The sequence below is a fragment of the Acanthochromis polyacanthus genome, chromosome 1 (genome assembly GCF_021347895.1).
Source record: "Acanthochromis polyacanthus isolate Apoly-LR-REF ecotype Palm Island chromosome 1, KAUST_Apoly_ChrSc, whole genome shotgun sequence".
Lineage (NCBI taxonomy): Eukaryota > Metazoa > Chordata > Actinopteri > Pomacentridae > Acanthochromis > Acanthochromis polyacanthus.
This window is the reverse complement of record NC_067113.1, coordinates 9,792,976-9,812,879: the sequence shown is the minus strand read 5'-3', so window position 1 is coordinate 9,812,879 and position 19,904 is coordinate 9,792,976. Positions and strand designations below refer to the sequence as shown.

The following is a 19,904-nucleotide window of genomic DNA, read 5'->3' as shown; positions in this document are numbered from 1 at the left end:
AGAGACGGATCGTTGGAATTGTATCCAAAGAGCCCAGAGCAACCTCCAAAGAAATTAAAGGTGAACTCCAAGGCCAAGGTACATCAGTGTCAGATCGCACCATTCGTCGTGTTTTGAGCCAAAGTGGACTTCATGGGAGACGACCAAGGAGGACACCACTGCTGAAAAAAAACTCATAAAAAGCCAGACTGGAATTTGCAAAAATGCATGTTGACAAGCCACAAAGCTTCTGGAGAATGTCCTTTGGACAGATGAGACCAAACTGAAGCTTTTTGATAAGGCACATCAACTTTATGTTCATAGACTCAAAAACCAAGCATACGAAGAAAAGAACACTGTCCCTACGGTGAAACATGGAAGAGGCTCAGTAATGTTTTGGGGCTGCTTTGCTGCATCTGGCACAGGGTGTCTTGAAAGTGTGCAAGGTACGATGAAATCTGAAGACTATCAAGGCATTCTGGAGAGAAATGTGCTGCCTGGTGTCAGAAAGCTTGGTCTCAGTCGCAGGTCATGGGTCTTCCAACAGGACAACGATCCAAAACACACAGCCAAAAACACCCAAGAATGGCTGAGAGAAAAGCGTTGGACTATTCTAAAGTGGCCTTCTATGAGCCCAGATCTGAATCCCATTGAACATATGTGGAAGGAGCTGAAACATGCCATTTGGAGAAGACACCCATCAAACCTGAGACAACTGGAGCTGTTTGCTCATGAGGAGTGGGCCAAAATACCTGTTGACAGCTGCAGAACGCTCACTGACAAATACAGAAATCGTTTAATTGCAGTGATTGCCTCAAAAGGTTGTGCAACAAAATATTAAGTTATGGGTACCATCATTTTTGTCCAGCCCTATTTCATTAGTTTGTTTTTTAAATAATTATGTTAATCAACAATTCAAAAGTGATGGCTGATTTTGATTATTTAATTTTCAATAAATTTTTATTTATTGTTACTTTTGTGAGTTTCAAGTGATTTCAGTGAGAATTATGGGTTTTTCCTTCTTTAACTGAGGGACCAACAATTTTGTCCACGTGTGTAGATTGACATCAGTATTGCACGATGTTACACACAGGGTGACATACAAAAATGTTACCTTATCATTAAGTGGATGAAATGAGCTTCCTCCGTAGGGTACAAAAGTCAGCCTTAGAGATAGGGTGAGAAACACAGACATTTGGATGGAGATCGGAGTAGAGCCGCTGCTCTTTGAGTTGAAAGATGCCAGTTGAGGTGGCTTGGACATCTGATTCGGATGCCTCCTTTCCTTTGGAGGTTTTCCAAACACATCCACCTGGGAGGAGACCCCAGGGCAGACCCAGAACTCGCTGGAGGGATTATGTATCTCATCTGGCCTGGGAACGCCTTGGGATCCCCCAGGAAGAGCTGGAAAGCGTTGCTGGGGGGAAGGACATCTGGAATGACCTGCTTCATCTGCTGCCTCCGCGACCCGGGTCCAGATAAACGGAAGAAGATGGATGGATGGATGGATGGATGGACATTATCATTATCGTTGCATATCCTAAAGGCATCTTTAAGAAGTCAGAGGCTGTGACTTGGCCTTTAATATCTTCACCTGTTTTTGTTCACTACGTTCACTTTTAATTTATGCAAATAAACTGTCTGCTTATTGTCTGCTTATAGTTGATGTACATATTGTGTAATATTCACCTCCTGTGACATAGTATATACTGTATGTTCTTTTCTGTTTGAATTTTCTGATTTCCTGGATAAATAAAATCCACCTTTTGAGGATTTAAACTCCACGTCCTACTTGATCCGAGACAAAATAACAAAATAAATGTATTACGGTAACATGGTTTGTTGAAATCAAAATGTGGTTTTAAATCACACTATGTATTATATTATATACACAAGCATTTAAAAGTTTGGGATCACCCAGACAACTTCGTGTTGTCCATAAGAACTCACTGTTTTATTCCTGTGCTAGGATAATTGCACAAGGGTTTTCTAATCATCAATGAGCCTTTCAACACCATTAGCTAACACAATGTAGCATTAGAACACAGGAGTGATGGTTGCTGGAAATGTTCCTCTGCACCCCTATGGAGATATTCCATTAAAAATCAGACGTTTCCAGCTACAATAGTCATTTACCACATTAACAATGTCTACACTGGATTTATCATTAATTTAATGTTATCCTCTTTGAAAAAAACTGCTTCTCTTTCAAAAATAAGGACATTTCTAAGTGACCCCAGACTTTTGAACGGTAGTGTATGTGGTTCAAATATGATACATTATGGAGCCCAAAGGTTCCCTTATAGTATTCTACTGTCGCTGGGTGTGGAGAGACATACGCTGCATGGCTTTGACCTCATCATGTGTACATATAGTCCTGTTTTGGCACAAATGTCATTAATAAGTACTGAGGCTAAGGTGAACTTTTGTAGTGTTTTGTGCAGGTCACCATGGCCGGGGATGATTATTTACCTTCCCTGTTGTTGGACACTTTGAGTGTGACCTTGCTGCTTGATCCTCTGTTTGTCAGGCAGGCAAATTCCCTTTTTTAGCTGGCAAACATCCTGTCCTCACATGTTCACAATCGCATGTTTTGCATATCCTTGTAAAGCGATGCTGACATAAGTGCATACACAAAAACACGGGTGACCCCCAGCAGACAGACACATGTGGGCAGACACATGTATGATGCCGCAGTCAAACTCATGTTTTTCGCTTCAGTTCTGCTTCCTCACAAACTCTAGACATTTACTTGAGTGACCTGACAAAGGTTGGTGACGCAGTTTGTGGTGGAAGAATTTGGAATGGTGCTCGTGAATGAAATATTGGACTTTAGAATTTCTCTGCCATCTGTTCTGTTTGGCTAATGTGCTCTCCCTGCTAGCTTCATCTACATGTTCCACTTTGTGACAGCATATGTTGTCAGCTCAGCACACGTCTATCTATCCTCCCACCTGATACGGTAGTTAGTGGGATTTCTGTGAAGCGCAGTCGATGCTGCGTTAGGGAAAGCAAACAAGAAGGCTGGACAGAAAGTCAGGTTCAAAAATGCACACAAACAGAGGTTAAGCTGTGAGTCAGAGACGGGGGAGGTGGAGGAAAGTTAGCTCAGAGCAGAAACTGTGTCATCCAAAGGCAGATCTGCGTGAGGAGGAGGCAAGAGGAAAATAAAGCATGCGGGAGTTTAGAGGCATAATGTGCAGGTTGTCCTTTCATTGGCTCAGAACACCAAGTTAAGGTCCAATGAGTGGGACGGAGAAGGACACGCATCAGACAAACATATCAGTTGACTAATACTACAGCTAAAAGAGAGAATTTGACAGAAACTTTCAATAAAGAGTGCAAAGATGCATGCAGCAAAGTGTTCCCTCAGTTTGTCACGTACAACACAAATGGTCATCAAGATATGCCCTCAAGAATTCCCCAAATGAGCTGTTTACTGTCTTTATCACTCATAACTTTATCACTAAAGCATTAGTCCTTTACAGCAGTAATATTTTGCATTGTCCTAGTTCAGCTTTATTGTCCAGTTGTCTCAGAGTAACTGCTTCTCTTTCACCAGTGTGATCTGAGCATGTGCTCTGCTTGTCAATGATTAATAACTACCGGAATGTGGGGATGAAACTAGCTGCTGCTGATAAGGCGTTAATGAGGCAAAATATTTGAATTCTGACCTCAAGTGACTACACTGTTGCAATTCTTTCATCATTCATGGTGTCACACTCAAAAGACAGTTTTGCGAATGTCTAAAAGCCACTAATTGAATGTTTATGTAGAGCAGATGTGAACTGAATCCTCAGACCTGATCAATAGAGCTGCATTGTTTTTTCTTTGGAAACCGTCAGACGTTACTAGAGCTACTGTAGTAGTAACTTTCCTGCAGTGTGTTCCTGTGTGCCACCAAAGTTCCGTCCATTGTACATGTTACATAAAGCTTCAGGATCTGAGCAGCAGTTTGTGAGAGGGTGTAAAAATAATAATAATAATTAAAAAAACGCTGTATACACTTTGGGGTCGCTTAGAAATGTCTTTGTTTTTGAAAGAAAATCATTTTGTTTTTTTTTCATTGAAGATAGCATGAAATGAATCAGAAATCTAGTCTAGACTTCGTTAACCCTTAGATGCTCCAATGATTGGACCCTACACTCTTCCATAAGTGGGTCAAAAAAATGACCCGTATAAGAATCAGTGCGTTTTTATGTCATTTTTGTCATTTTGGTCAAGAATAATAGGTTGTGTTATTGTTTGTATTGTATTTTTGTCCACACAAGAACAATTTCATGTTTAATTTGTTTTTCATTTTATAACAGATTTTTAACATTTTAATGGTTGAAAAAGAAGATTATTACTCAGAACAGCACTAGCAGAATGTCAACATCCATTTTGTTTTCCTCCAGCTGTTGCTGCTGTCCATCCCTCCATCACGTCTTGTATGATATTTTCAGTGATAAAGAGCTTAAGGCCGTAATACAAATATTACTGTTTCTTTAAAAGTGTAAAAGGGAATTTAGAAATTGAAATGCAACGGCATGAAAGGCATGTTTTTTTTAAGAACAGCTGGAATATGAAATGATACAGAACTTTTCATTACAAAGAAACACCTCATTTTCATTTTTGACCCACTGGTGCATCTCTGGTTTAATGTGGTAAATGACTATTGTAGCTGGAAACAGCTGATTTTTAATGGAATATCTCCATAGGGGTACAGAGGAACATTTCCAGCAACCATCACTCCTGTGTTCTAATGCTACATTGTGTTAGCTGATGGTGCTGAAAGGCTCATTGATGATTAGAAAACCCTTACAGTTATGTTAGCACATGGATAAAAGTGGGGGTTTACATGGAAAACACGGAATTGTCTGGATGACCCCAAACTTTTGAACATTAGTGTAGATGTTTAATGTTAAATCCATGTGGTTTTTAATTTATTACAATACAGAGCCTCGGTATCAGTAATGGTGATTATGGTTCCACATTTGCACTCACAGAATTTTATAAGTGAAGACTCAGGTGAAGTCACTTATGCTGAAGTGTATAATACCATATTTATATTACAGTAAAATCTGCATCATATAGAGAGTCTGTCCAAAGTTTTAGTTGCCTGGCAGGTTTCCTACCTAAACAATGAAGGCATGCTGCAAAAATCAGTTCTACACTTTTAAAAACATAGCATCCTCCAAAGCTGTTTTCTGTTCTGGTATGAAAGGTCAGAGTCCACTAAACAGGTCACACACAAGACTTTAAACACATGATGAGCAGACCAGCTAAGATGTCATGTGTGCTGCTCCTGAGTGCACAGATGAGGTCATGCACAGTCCTCTGTATGAAAGGCAAACAGTTAGCCCTAGCATCAGCTGCTCCCTGGAGGGTTAGGGCTCTGATAGGCTGCTGTGCTGATAGGTATATTAATCATCCACAACATCTCCCAAAAACAACAGAACACACTAAGTTGCTGAAAGACAGTATGCAGCAGCACACTGATGCATGTGCGCAGTTATGTAAAAATCCCAGACACACCTACATTCTTCAAATATTCCTCTTAGAATTTACAGTGTGTTATGCAAGTTGAAAATCATGAACCCTGTGGTGCATATGGCTTAAATTAAAGCTTTGCAATGGTTTAAAAGGTTACTCTTAAGTAAACAGGGTGAAATTATTTGACAGTGCTTTTGTTTTTTCTTATTCAAAGAAGCCTCATTTGTAATCCTGACTTAAGAGGCATCACTGATGATTAAATTTGATAAATTACTATCCAGGCCAAATCCATTTTCTGTGACAGGCTGTAAACATGTTTATTTCTGCTCTAAAGTTTGGGATTTTCACAGGCGGGTCTATGAGGATGGGCTGCACAGTGGAGCAGTGGTTAGCATGTTCACATTGCAGCAAGAAGATCCCTGGTTCAAGTCCCGGCTTTCCCTTTCTGCATGGGGTTTCCATGTTCTCCCTGTGCATGTGTGGGTTTTCTCTGGGCACACTGGCTTCCTCCCACAGTCCAGAAACATGCTGATTTTAATCGATTACTCTCAATTGCCTGTAGGTGTGAGTGTGATTGTTTCTTTTCTTGTTATCATTGTTGTCTCTAGGTGTAGCCCTGCGACAGACTGATGACCTGTTCAGGGTGTCCCCTACCTTTGCGCGAGTCAGCTGGGATAGGCTCCAGCACCCCCCGCGACCCTAATGAGGAATAAGCAGCATATAGAGGATGGATGGATGGATGGATGGATGGATAGATGGATGGATGGGTCTATGAGGAGTGATTTGAGATTTGAAGACATTTCCATGGACTTGAAACTGAAACGTTTCAATGTGTCAGAGTATAATGTATTACATACACTACCGGCCACCCAGACAGTTCCATGTTTTCCATTAAACTCTCACTTTTATCCATGTGCTAACATAACTCCACAAGGGTTTTCTGATCATCAATGAGCCTTTCAACACCATTAGCTAACACAGGACAATATTAAACCATTTTATGTTTCTTTACAGTTATTTTATGTTTCTTTGCAGTTATTTTGTGTAACTGCATCTATTGAAAGTCAATTTGTGCCTCATCTAGCTAGACATTCCATTAAAAATCAGCCATTTCCAGCTACAATAGTCTTTTACCACCTTAACAATGTCTGCACTGGATTTATCATTTATTTCATGTTATCTTCATTGAAAAAAACTTTCTTTTATTTTTCTTTCAAAAATAAGGACATTTCTAAATGAACTTTTGACCGGTAGAGTATGCATGCATATTCAGCAGCTCACTTTCAGAATCTTGTCCCTCTGTGGACATCATGCACATAAAACCACTGGTCGATCAGACAGCGAGAGGCACCAGTCTCCTCACACATACTCAGTCCTCATTGAAGCGTGGTCAAACAGGTATGTGGCATTATATTATACAGCAGTCACAGTCCTGTCACTCTCACTCTATTTCCCCTTCATTATTTCCACTGCCCTCACAGAGAAAAAATCTTTACTGCCTTCCTCTGCTGTCTGGAATTTTGCACTTTCCCTCAAATATCTGACTTTTTTCCCCCACTAACTTCATTCTTCTGTCTTGCAATTCATCTCTCCAGCGCTTTCTCATTTTCCATCTTCTCATCCCTGCTGTGTGCCGTCTGTCTTTGTCATTCACTCCTCCTCAGTGCTGCCAGACTTTCTCTACGATATCTGAGCCTCTGGAGGCATTTCTACCATTGACTGTGTACAAATACCGTGTTCATCTGGTGCTATAAAGAGAAATACACAGAAAAAGTGCAATGACAATTAAATCAGCCCTGTACACATTCATTTGAAAATTTAAAAAGAAACCACATCAGACAGAAACTGCTTTATTGCTGAAGACTGTGTTGGGGTTTGTTTATATTTCATTTGAATGAAGATGGAAATATGCAGACGTAGAGATGTGATCAGTGTGGTTAGTTTGGACTATTCAGCGTGCAGTGTGTTCAGAATTTACTACTTTGCTTCTAGTTTGAATAGATCATTTCTCCACTGTTGGTACAGTCACTCCACCTAGTGGAGTTCTACAGAGAGTTCTTCAGAATACTCCACATAAGCTATAGATAGAACTAGATCATATTAAATCTACAATATAAATATAAACAAAGCAGAACATTCCTGTATTGTACCAGTGCATTAACATATGTAAATGACTTAATGTTAAAAGCAAGTGTTTACTGTTATTGATCAACATGAATTTTAGTTCACTCAGTGTTTTGTGTATTTCAGATATTCCTTTTCCACACCTTTGACAGTGGAGCTGAAACACACACAGTCACAGTTCATCAGTTACACTAAATCATTTGTCATGCTGTGGCCGTTATCATTACACAAAACATGAAGTGTTTAGGAAATCACAAAGAATCTAGGCCAGAGATGCCAAACAAAAGGACGACTTTTTTTAAAAATGTAAAAATAACAGATGAAAATGAATCCTGACTGTGAAAATATTTAAAGACTCAGAACATTGTGTGATATAATGTCAGTCAGCAGCTTCAGTATGACAGAGTCTGGTTTGGTTGAACCCTGTTATTGATGCTCTGTCACAACTTTAAGGTATTTTTTATGTATAAATTTACATGGCAGGAGGACAATTTAACCTTTTCCTAACAGTTCCGACTTTAGTTTGCATGGTGTGGTCTGTCTGGTTACCACACAGATGTGGAAATAATTTCTGGATCTTGACAAGTTGTAAAATATTATATCATTAATTTCTAGATATCTAAATGTTTTGTGTCTTTGTAGAAACTCTGTGATCTGTGGGTTGTAATACACAAATGATAAACTGAGACTTAATATTGTTGAATTTTCACTTATTATTCTTAAGAAATTTCAGTTTGTTCATAATGTTTCGCATAAAGAGAGTTCACTAAGTTTGAATATTGTCAGAATGTGCTTTTTTGCACCAAAACAAAGGGGAAAATTTGGAGTTATTGATCAGTTATGTTAAGATTTTGCTGGTTCATACCACTTGAGATCAAACTGGGCTGAATGTGGAACCTGAACTAAGACAAGTTTGACACTCCTGGTCGAGGCTGTTAGTTATTGGATCTACAAAACTTGGTAAGCTTGCTATCAGGGCAGATTTATTCTTTTGTATATCATTACATTGTACTTCGGTTGACGTTCTTTTCAGTCTTGTGTGAAAGACAAATGTCGTGCACACTGTGACTGTCTGAATGAGGACATGAGGAACAGGACACAGAAAAGTGACAGAACGCCGTCACTTTATTAAACTGATGAAGCAGCAATAATATGAATGTCTGCACTTGCCTTTTCTTTGTCTAAGATTTTCAGGACATTTAACTTTCAAATTCTTGCATTAATTTAAAATTAAATATTTATTGGATTCATGAAATATCACCACCCTTCCAAAAATTTCTCTGAGTCGAGCGTTTATGAATACACATTTTTCTAACAAGGCATGACAAACTACATCATTTTCCACAAAACAAACTTTTAAGTACTTACATTATGCAAAGCCAATTACATTATTTACATACATTCTTAACTGACTGAAGCTTTGACATCAGACATTTTCCAAAGGATTTGTTTTTCGGTCAGCAGGGAGCTGTACCTTGAGAGGTCAAATAGCGACAGATACACTCAGTTTCCCACCGTCCACTAACCAATGGACAGATACAAGGAAAAGTGTTGAAGCTGTATCCTTTCTTAAACCACACAGAGGGCCCTCGGTTTACGACGTCCTCGACCTACAGCGTTTCGTCATTATGTCAGAACTGGCTACGTGGAACTAGTTGGCAAGCGGAGCGGATAATTACGGCATCACACTGCGCTATAAGATGGCTTTCTTTACATTCGCTGGCTGTGCTACACTTGCTAAAATTGACTTGCATCGTACCGCAGGAACGAGACTCCAGTCGAGGACCACCTGTAATCTCACTGTTTTCTTTTACCATTTAGATCAACTAGCGTCACTACTAGCTACAGTTTGGGAAGCAGATTCACAGCATTTAGATGCTGAATGCTGTCAAACAAAAAATCCTGACTCAACAAAAATGAGTCATGATTTTAGAGGCTGGAGAGAGGGTAGCAAAACTATGTCACATCTTAAACCGTCACAGACTGTCAGCATTAACAGTCTGGTAACACGCACACATACATATACAGCCTACCCAGATTTCCCAGACGGTGATCTACACAGATAATCCATTCCTACAATGACTCGGTAAAATCTTCTCCTCGCTTTGAAGGTTACTGAGGCAGTGGAGGCTTCTTTATCTCATCTTCCTCCTCCATCTGTGTGTCAGGGTTGCTTCCCTCCGGACTGCCAGAGTTGTCCCCCTGCTTCTGGCGACGCTCCTTGAAGTGGGCATTGAGTCTCTCCAGGATGTCAATAGAGTGGTTGATGACCAGGGCCAGCCAGGCCAGACCAAAGAAGATCCACATGGCCATGAGGACGCTGTACCAATCAGGGTATTTCTTGTCTGGATTGTTGTCTGAAAAGCATCATATACTATTAGTAAGATGCATGCAATACAGTACAATTCTGAAGGCAACAACTGTGCTGTACCTGCAACGAAGTCTCCAAAGCCGATGGTGCTGAGGGTGATGAAGCAGTAGTAGATGGCCTGGGCGTGGGTCCAGCCCTCATGCTGTTGGAACACAATCATGGGTACAACGAAGAAGAGGACTGATCCACAGAGGTAAGAGACCAGATGGACAAAGAAGCGCATACACCTCTGCAGTAGACATGGGAAGGAGGAGTGATATTAGTCATGATTCACTGAAAAACGTTGCATTTGAACAGGAACAAAAGTTTAGCTGATCCTATAAATACATAGATTGGATGGTCAGTCTCCTTACCCTTCGTCCAGTCTTCTCCTCAAGAAAGACAGAGATATTCCTCTCTATGGCTAGCATGTACTTGCCCACTCTGTTGAGCACCACCATGTTGAGTGGGATTCCAAATAGAGCGAAGAACACACAGAAGATCTGGCCAGCTGTAGAACTGGGACTCATGTTCCCGTAACCTGCAAAACTGTAAACTGTTAGTACGTCATTTCTCTGTGCTGGAAGGAAAACAGAACTCTCTCGAGGAGGAGCTTTTCTTTAGTCAAGTGTCACCAAATGAGTTGTCTCTCTTTGAGAGCTTCAAATCTGTCCAATGAAAGGTATTACTCTGGGGTTCTACTGAAGATGGAATGATACAAAATAGGCTGAGAGAAAAATGCTCAATTGCACTGAAATATTCAGCTATTTGACTGATGTCATGGAGCTGCACAGTGGCTTGGTGGTTAGCAATTAGAAGATCCCCGGTTCTGGTCTCCGCCTTCCTGTGATCTTTCTGCATGCAGTTTCCATGTTCCAGGTTAATCCAGGTTAATTGGAGATTCTAAATTGTAGGTGTGATGTGAGTGTGATTGTTTGTCTCTATGTGTAGCCCTGGGATAGACTGTTACCTGTCCAGGTGTCCGCTGCCTTCACCCTAAAGGTACGTGTCCACTAGACCTGGCAATTTCCCACATCCCATTCATTGTCTATGTGAAACGCACCGTGTTGCATGCTGCTCTGGTTGCTGTGCGTTTCCAGCTGCAATCCGGTGCATCTCTGTAGAGAGGGCTGCAACTCATTTGCATAAAGTTGACTCAACTTCTACTTTATGCAAACTCTATGTGGCGTGCGAAGGCCCAACGCATTGCGAAACTTTGGTCAAATATCTTAACTAGCCATCGGTGAACTAAAACCAGGACAGATTCAGCTGCTGCCTGCACTGCTTATTTCGCTAATCAAATGCTTTCAGAAATACTTTTCGTTGAACTTTTTTCATAATAAAATTTGTGACCAAGCCGCCATGTTGGTCTGGCTTGAAGTCCGGGATCAGAGAGCTCCAGAGTCGATGTGTTTTTCCAATCGGGGCAGGATAGTTGGAGAAGAAGGTCAGCAGTAGTTGAACGCCGGCTACTGGCCTCAAGTACATGAACACCAAGAGGACCATTTTCAGAGGCGGCGCGTTTACATACAGAAAACGCAATCTAGTGGACACGTAGCAAAAATCAGCTGGGATAGACTCCAGCCCCCCGCGAACCTAATGATGGATGGATGGATGGATGGATGGATGGATGGATGGATGGATGGATGGATGGACGGACTGTTGTCATTATGACAAGGACAGGTAGAGGCAGGCTTTAACATAAGAAGCATGAAAGTAGGATGTGTTGTTACAGTGGTTAGATGGAGGACTTTCCGGAGAGTGGAGTTTAAATTCGGGATGAAACCACATGTATTGACTTTTTGCTACTTCTCTTTGTGCATTTGAAGCTTGTGTTCTACTGATGAGATTAATTTAGAACAGAGAGGAGAGGAAGAAGAGCTGCAGGTGAAGCTAATGATAATGCTAACCTCCTATTTCACATCTCTTCACCCACAGATTTGAAAGTAGTAATGTCCCACAACACGCAAAATCTGAATCTTTTTAACTCGGACAGATACAGTTTTAACATAAATGCTGATTTTGACTATTAAAATCCAGATACTTGCTCATAAAATGTTATAACTTCACTCAGCACTAGGTTACCTTTACCTTTACCTAGTAACAGGGGGCCAGTATTATGTTTATATTACTGTTGGGTTCCTGGACAACAACAACTCATTGTATTGGGGGATTTTCCACTCATGAGCTCTGGGTAAACTGAATCTGCTGTTCAGTGCTACAGTTCACTGACGCTACTGTAGGTTGAAACACAGTTAAAATGTCTGGTGTTTAATTCCCAGATGTCTAACCTATAGTTGTGACCACAGTTGCAGCGAACACGGCTGAGCTGGTGAACTTCCAGAAGCCATCTGTGGTGTAGTTTCCTTTCAAACTGAGGCCCACCTTTGATGCATCTTGAACAACCTGAAATGAAAAAAATACAAAAACTTGTTACAAGTCATTTTAAAAATTTAAATAAAGGACTGTTATCTAACATGGAGTTGGGCCAGACTTTGTGGGTCAATTCATGTAATTACCAAACGTACTGATCCACATTTTTTCAGGTTATTTAAACACCTTGAGGCTCTTCTGCTCAGTAAATTACAGCTGTCAGCATGACAACCTCAGCACCACTGGGAGGAATGAGGCCTAAAAAACACAGAACAGCCTGAGATTGGAGGTTATCTAAGACTTAGTCTATTATGGTGCAAGATCTCCTTATCCTACTCAGGTGTATCAATATTCTACTTCCTCTGACTTCCATTCCTCTGCAATTTTTTTTTCTGTCTTTAAAATGGTTGAATTTCCTTCTTTTAAAAGCCTTTTACATCTTTAACTTTTATATTGTTGGTGTGTTTTAACTTTGTTTACTTTGTACGATGTCTTTGGGTGTTTTGAAAGGCGCCTATAAATAAAATTGATTATTATTATTGTTGTTAAACACGTCTGACGTGTACGTCAGCGGGGTTACTGCATTCGCTTCGGTATCTGGCTGGCTGGGTAAGTCTGTATGTGTGTGGGTATGTCCGTTCCGATATCTCTGCAACTGCTGAAGTCAGGATGATCAAACTTGGCACTGAAGATCAGTCTAAGGTCCCCTGCTCAGTTGTGGAGTTAGAGGTCAGCAAATCAAGTAGGAAGGGATATATGTAGGATGATCAAAATTGATACAGAGTATCATGCGTGGGCGTGGTTCTGCCATCTACTGAGGGCTCGTCTAGTTATTATTATGATGATCATTATTATTGTTATTATCACAAGAAAGCAGGCAGGAAATGAATAAAACATGTTGTATCTTCATGCTGCTTGACTGTGCTCTACACCAACCACCTGCATGTGGTGGTTGGTGTAGAGCACAGTCAAGCAGCATGAAGATACACTTCCAGTGTATGTTTTCTTTTTCCCTACTTTTTTCAAGTTTAAAAAGATCCACTTTATCACAATGCAAGCTCAGAGGTCTTTCCTTGGATTTGTTTTAATAAAATGCAAATCCAAGGAGTTTCTTTCAGACTGCGATATTACAGAACAGAACAACAGTTTACAGAATGAATGTTACTGAACATACAGTGCAACATAACATACATTTTTTTCTTGAATGAATTACAAGTTTTAAATAAATCTTTTCAGTTTCTATGAGGAAGCTGCACACCTTTGCTGCTCTGTGACACGTAGGCAAAGTAGAACGTGCAGCGCTGAAAAGCTGCTATTTGCATTTAAGAAGCTCAGACTTTGCTACGTCAACATCAGTCAAGATTTGAAATAAGATCCAATCATGAAAAAGGTGCAGAAGACCTTTAAACATGTCCCACACCTGTTGATTTCTTCTCTGATTTACTGGGTAAAGATAAAAACACGATAAAACAGTTTGGTTGGCCACTATGGATGAATAAAGAATAAATTCAAATAGTGATTTATTTAAATACATCAGCGGATGCATTCACTCCTATTTAACAGCTTGTTGGACGCATATTGGAAGCACAATGCTCTGTGTAGCCCTGTGGTGACAGACTCTTAAATGCATGTTGCTGTAAACTTATAATGATCCAATCTAAAACTGCTAAACCTTCGCACTGAACTTATTTTTCAAGCCATTTTATATCGTGTTGTTCACAGTGTGTCAGTACTGTATTTATTCATTTTCACTTCTCATCCTTGTACATACTGTTAATATTAATGTTATGTTATTACAGTTACTATGTTTATTTGCTAACTATGCTTGCTTTAACAATGTAAATTTCCCCTGGCATGGGGAGCAATAAAGGCTTATCTTCTCTTATTATGTGAACATGAAGGGCAGCTGCAGTTGTCTTACCTGAGCCACAGTCTCCAAGCCTTGTTGGTTCAGACAGGGGTACGTGGTCAGCAGCTTTTTTTTGTTCATCAATAACGCACTGATGTCTTTCTCTCCGAGTTCTCCTTCCAACTTCCAAAAAACCACCCCCCCAATCAGCACATAGATAACATAAACCACGCCGAGCATGAGGATGGAAGGAACCCGCGCCAAGTTGAAAATTTCTTTTATTCCCATTTTGGCTCCTGAGTCTCAACTTCGGATCCAAAGAAAGGCCGAAAGCTCAACCTCAGACCGGGTCCGAGACGAGTGAAGGTTTACCTCCTGGGCTTCCCGTCTTGTATTACAGGTAAATAAGCCTCCTCCTGTACTACTGTTTGCATCACCTCAATGGGCTGACATGCAAATCCAAAGGAGCAGAATAATGTGAGGGAGAGACAGTAGCACAGGCTGTATGTGGTCACTGTGGCTAACTCAAATGTTGGGATTTGTATTAAAAATGAAATACTTATGGAGCTTTCCAAGGTGTTTTTGGCTGAAGATACAGATAATGGAATAGTAGGGGACAGTAGATATGAGAGGGATGAAAACCAAACCAAAAAACTTAAACAACACTCCGAAAGCAGTGTTGAAGTGTGGATAATGTCAGTTTTAAACGAACACTAAAAACATGACAAAGAGATCCTCATTTTTTCCAGCACATCACACATCTTGATTCCTGTTTGTTTCAATAATAATCCTTCATGCTCAATTCACTGGAGTTTACCCTTACTACACAAGTACAGGCTCATGAACACACACAACATTCAAAAGTGACAAAGGAAACAGTGCAAATCTGGGATTTCTGTCTGACAATCTAATTATGAGGGTGAGTATTAAAAGTACATAAACAAGAGTACAAAAAACACACAATTCATAGCAAGTGTTAACAACAGTTTTCTAGAGAGTGGAAAAAGAACACGATTCCTGCCCCGTACAAGACTTTATTAAACATGTGTTCAAGATTCTAACTCTTTGGCTTCACTGAGGTAGAACTGCAAAACTAAAGCCTTTAATGTTATTCCAGTTTCAGAATCACAGAGTGAATATACAGTATGTACATGGGCACATATCATACAAAAACTGTATTTTCTAACAAACTAATAGCTGCTCCATCCAATCATGTTACTGTGCTGCCATTTTAACACAGCAAGTACAGAAAACAACCACAAACTATCTTCCAGCAACTCAGTATTCATGGTAGATTTGTGTCTACAGTCCAGCGTCAGATCTTGGAGGAGTCTTCTAGTTTACTGGATGACACGTCCTCTTCCTCTTCTTGCTTCTTGAAGCCTGGATGGGTCAGGAGAAACACATGCTCCATTATTCTGGCTCCCAGATTGAAGATGAGGGCGAGCCAGGCGAGGGCGAAGATGATCCAAATCCCTGCCAGGCTGCGGTACACAGAGATGTAGTCCTTGTCGGGGTCGGTTCCTACAGGGATGGACAATGCTCTGTCAGAACATGCAGTCCCAGCTGTGTTTGTTTTTTCAGGCCTTTTAATTTGACTGAGGTGACTGCTGTGGTTTTTCCACAACATTAGTGCTTGTTTGCTCTCTCTACTCACCCACCACATAATCTCCAAAGCCAATGGTGCTGAGGGTAATGAAGGCGAAATAGAAGCCCTCTCCAAACGACCAGCCTTCTACGTAACTGAACAGCAGAGGAGGGATGACCAGAAACAGCAGGCTTCCAGTGATGAGGAACAAACCCACCGCCATGACCTCCACTGCTTGCTAGAAATGACCAACAGGTTAGGCTACAAATGGGTTACAGAGGTACAATGGAAATTAGGCATTTTTTCAACCTTAGCTTATAAAACAATGGAAAGAAAAAGAAAAATTATAAATCTGCGTTGGGGTTGTTCCAAAATTGGAGGACATTTGGACTTCAAAATGTTCAAAATCTTGTCTTTTCCAGTTTTCTGCTCCCTGTTGATCAATAATATTTAAAGGGGCACCGAGGAAGATTTTTATGCTCTTAACAAAGTCTCATATTAATGTGGATGAATCTTCGTTATTTACACTTATTAAGGCCCCCATTTTTGATTCATGAATCATTTTGGTTTTGTAAATATTTGTATTTTATTAATTTTTGTCGACTCGTCCAGAATTTCCTGTGAGAGACGGAGCGATTTACAGCAAATACGGTGCGCGTGCGCTGACGGAGCGTAGCAGAGCGGAGCTAGTTGTTTTTAGCAGTAGCAGAGCGGAGAGTTGGTTGAGAAGACGGCACACATGGAGCGCAAAAAGGAAGCGAACGGAGCAAAGTCTGCAAGCAAAAAGGTTGTCAGATCGACAACGAAGCAAAAGAAAAGTTCATCTTGGACAGGCATTTCAGAGGTGGAAAGAATTCTGGGAGCAAAAAGGAATCAAAACAGATGCCGAGCTGGCTGTGCTTCTCCTAGACAGGTATGTAACTTTAGCTCTTTGTAAGTTTGATACAATTCTTTTGTCTTTTGTGTGTGTTGCTTGCGATGTGTGGTCAGTAGACTATGGGATTCGTTCGACTGTGACTGGTTTAGTTGACTAACTTTGTGGCAAAAACACTGTGTGGGTATTGACTAATGTAACGTTAGCTTGGAGCTAACGTTCGGTTAACTCCGTAGCTCGGAGCAGCTTTGACAACTCGGTTTTACAACATTAGACCGCGGAGTCATTTACACACGTTATTGTTCAACAATGATTTCAACTCCGCCGGCTTTCCTGAGGCTTGCTCGCTCGTTTATGACGGTTTGCGACAGTGCGCGCCAAGGCTCACGGGAAATGTAGGCAACGCTACATTTCCGCTAAAATCTTCCTCGGTGCCCCTTTAATAAACTATCAAAGGTTTGATTGGCTCAGTTTACACATCAATGGTACCATTTTTCTTCCATGTTTTCTGTGTTGTTGCTAACCCTACTTTAATCCATGCTAATGTGATCTTTTTCTCAGCAGTAGAAGCTAGATATTTAGCTAGCTGTTACTGCTGACCAAGAGGACAAACTGAGTGATGGAAAACAGTCCAAAGAATGAGTCTGATCCTGATAATATGAGGTAGAGTGAGACATTTAATCGTGGCGGACAAAGTTATGAAAATATGAAAAATAGAAGAGAAGACAAAGCTTTGCTCTACCAAATCTTTAGGAAAACTGTTTCATGATGTAGATGACAAAAACGAGACACAAAATGTAAGAAACAAGACACAAAATGACAAAAACAAGACACAAAAGACAAAAACGAGAAGCAAAACATCATTAACAGGATTGGGTGAATATTGTGGGACGTGTTTTATGCATAATTATTATTATTTAAAACATTATGTTGATTAAAAAAATGTTCCCACAATTACAAGAGACATCAATGAAAAAAAAACTAAAAAAAGAAAATTTAAATTTCATTTTAACTGTTTTGAGATTCAGTTTGGTCATCAGGGCGGTGGGCAAGAGAAAAATGGCATTTTAGGGGAAACTTCAGACTTATTTAGTTTTAGAAAAAATATTTTTAAACATTCTTTTCTCCTAGTTTTTTTTTTAGATTTGGTCTCAGGACAAGAATATTTACACAACTGCACGTTTTAGTATTTTCTACATGGATTGTTTGAAATTCGATGTAAAATGTCCTCCAGGTCTGGGATGACCAAAAGAAAAATATGACTGATATTTCCATCCTAGGGGTGATAATGGACATGTGTCAGTACCTTGTGGGGAACGACTGAGACCATTCCCCTCTCGAGTCGACCGAGGTGGACGGTGAGACACTTCCCCAGCTGTTTGAGGAACGCCAGGTTCAGTGGAATCCCACAGAGGGCATAAAACACACAGAACACTTGACCAGATACAGTGCTTGGGGAGAGGTTACCATAGCCTGTAAATCATACGAGCAGGAGGTATCAGCATGTCGGTCACACTGCCTGATATTACACTTTATTATATATATGTTATGTTATATAAATAGTAAATATGTACTATAAATGACAAATGCTCACCTATGGTTGTGACCACTGTTCCTGCAAAAAAGAAGGAGCTGCTAAAATCCCAGTTGCTGGGGTTCGTTGAGTTGCCTGAAGGATTCACTCCCGTTTCCCAGGCATCTAAAATCACCTGCACGCACACACACACACACACACACACACACACACACACACACACACACACACACACTCAAATATTAAAAGTAGGTCAAACTCAACTTTTACACATTCGAAAGTCAAAATCAACCCATTTCTGTCAATCACCTAAATCACCAGTTGCTCTGGAAACTTCTGTGGATCATGACACACTTACTGATTGATTGATTTATTGATTTATTAGGTCAAGTTACGGTAACACCATTTACTGCTATGTGCCTAACCTCATTCAGAAACAGCTTGTTGAGCTCCTCAGAGTTTAATGGGCCCTTTTCACCAACATGTTTACTCACTGATTAGAACACTTCTGTATAAGTAGTGTCTATAACCAGGGGCTTTTAGCTTCTAATGTGTTTTATCATGTTACCATTTAGATCATAAAAGCATGCTGAGAAATTTAGCCAAATGACTGGCATGAATTCCTTTGAAAAAGTGTGAAAAAATGAAGGCAAACCTGAACAAATTTCTCCAAGGCTTCTCCATCCAGGCACGTATAATTAGCCAAGAAGTACAATTTCTCCAGCTGGAAGTGGTTTCGGTTGTTGCTCTCAGCCTCTCGCTCCAGTATCTGGAAGACGATCGCCCCCACCAGCAGGTAGGTCAAGTGGCCCAGAGCCAAAAGTGCCGTCCAGCTCAATCTGACGGGGATCAACTGGAACCTCGCCATCAACCTCCCCCAGAACCAGAAAGGACACAAAAGCTGGTGCTCAAACTCACGACGGCTGTTACTCACTTCAGAAAGACAAAAGAATCAGAGCTGAGATCCAACACATAGAGCTCATGTGGTCTCCTGAGAAAATGTCCGTCACTGTGAACTGTGGCATTCTTTTCAGAGAAGGGCGGGAAGCTGTCAAAAATGGATCTGAAGTGAATAAGAGGCTGCTATAGAGTGGCCTTCCAGCCGGCTGTACATGGAGAGGCTGATGCTAAAGGTGTATCTCACTCTGACTGGAGAGGTAACATCCTTTCTCTGATTGGTCACAGCACCATAGATGTTGATTTATGGGTTGCTTGGGTAACGATCAAACTCCTCTCCTCCATTAGTGGGACATCTGGACACACATACACTTTCGACTGTTTCCACTAATAAGGAAGCAGTGGCAGCATCTTGTCAGCAGAACAAAAGTTAATGTTTTACCCGACCGCTGCGTGTCTGAGTGCTGATGCCAGAGTGTTTAGAAGGATCTGCATAGTGGTGCTGGTTTATTCTTTTAATTGGAAACCTCTGGAAATGTACTGTTGTTTAACCATAAAAAAATGGCTACTGAAAGAGGCAGAAATAGCATGAAAAACAATAAGTGTGCCACAATCTGAGCCATGTCAGACGACATCCATTTTATTTCATTGAGTACGGATGTCTTCTGACCCACAGAGATCTGCTAGAACAGGGGTCTGCAACCTTTAACACTCAAAGAGCCATTTCGACCCGTTTCCCACAGAAAAGAAAACACCGGGAGCCGCAAAAACCTTTTGGCATTTAAAATGAAGACAACACTGCACATATAGTTTTTTTTACCTCTATGCCCTTGTTAATTTTGACTAATTAATTAATTTAAA

At 40.6% G+C, this 19,904-nt stretch overlaps 2 protein-coding genes across 2 annotated transcripts; both read right to left on the bottom strand.

Moving 5' to 3' along the window:
- Window positions 1-9,631: 9,631 nt before the first annotated feature.
- Window positions 9,632-14,438, bottom strand: kcnk17 (potassium channel, subfamily K, member 17). Its single transcript, XM_022194856.2, has 5 exons — window positions 14,223-14,438; window positions 12,220-12,334; window positions 10,303-10,469; window positions 10,010-10,178; window positions 9,632-9,935 (listed from the first exon to the last, which is right to left on the bottom strand). Exons 1-5 carry the CDS (start codon window positions 14,436-14,438, stop codon window positions 9,691-9,693), a joined length of 912 nt encoding a protein of 303 aa, XP_022050548.1. The 3' UTR covers window positions 9,632-9,690.
- Window positions 14,439-15,165: 727 nt separating this feature from the next.
- LOC110951676 (potassium channel subfamily K member 16-like) lies at window positions 15,166-19,045 on the bottom strand. Its single transcript, XM_022194857.2, has 5 exons — window positions 18,802-19,045; window positions 18,207-18,321; window positions 17,919-18,085; window positions 15,808-15,976; window positions 15,166-15,674 (listed from the first exon to the last, which is right to left on the bottom strand). Exons 1-5 carry the CDS (start codon window positions 19,012-19,014, stop codon window positions 15,466-15,468), a joined length of 873 nt encoding a protein of 290 aa, XP_022050549.1. The 5' UTR covers window positions 19,015-19,045; the 3' UTR covers window positions 15,166-15,465.
- Window positions 19,046-19,904: the final 859 nt, after the last annotated feature.

Excerpts from the sequence above, each read along its gene's own strand:
- LOC110951676 (XM_022194857.2), bottom strand. The coding sequence starts at position 19,014 with ATGGCGAGGTTCCAGTTGATCCCCGTCAGATTGAGCTGGACGGCACTT. Across the intron at positions 18,322-18,801 it reads CCTTGGAGAAATTTGTTCAG|GTGATTTTAGATGCCTGGGA; the intron begins GTTTGCCTTCAT and ends GTGTGCGTGCAG. Across the intron at positions 18,086-18,206 it reads AACAGTGGTCACAACCATAG|GCTATGGTAACCTCTCCCCA; the intron begins GTGAGCATTTGT and ends TATGATTTACAG.
- kcnk17 (XM_022194856.2), bottom strand. The coding sequence starts at position 14,438 with ATGGGAATAAAAGAAATTTTCAACTTGGCGCGGGTTCCTTCCATCCTC. Across the intron at positions 10,470-12,219 it reads AACTGTGGTCACAACTATAG|GTTACGGGAACATGAGTCCC; the intron begins GTTAGACATCTG and ends ACAGTTTTGCAG. Across the intron at positions 9,936-10,009 it reads CTTTGGAGACTTCGTTGCAG|ACAACAATCCAGACAAGAAA; the intron begins GTACAGCACAGT and ends GATGCTTTTCAG.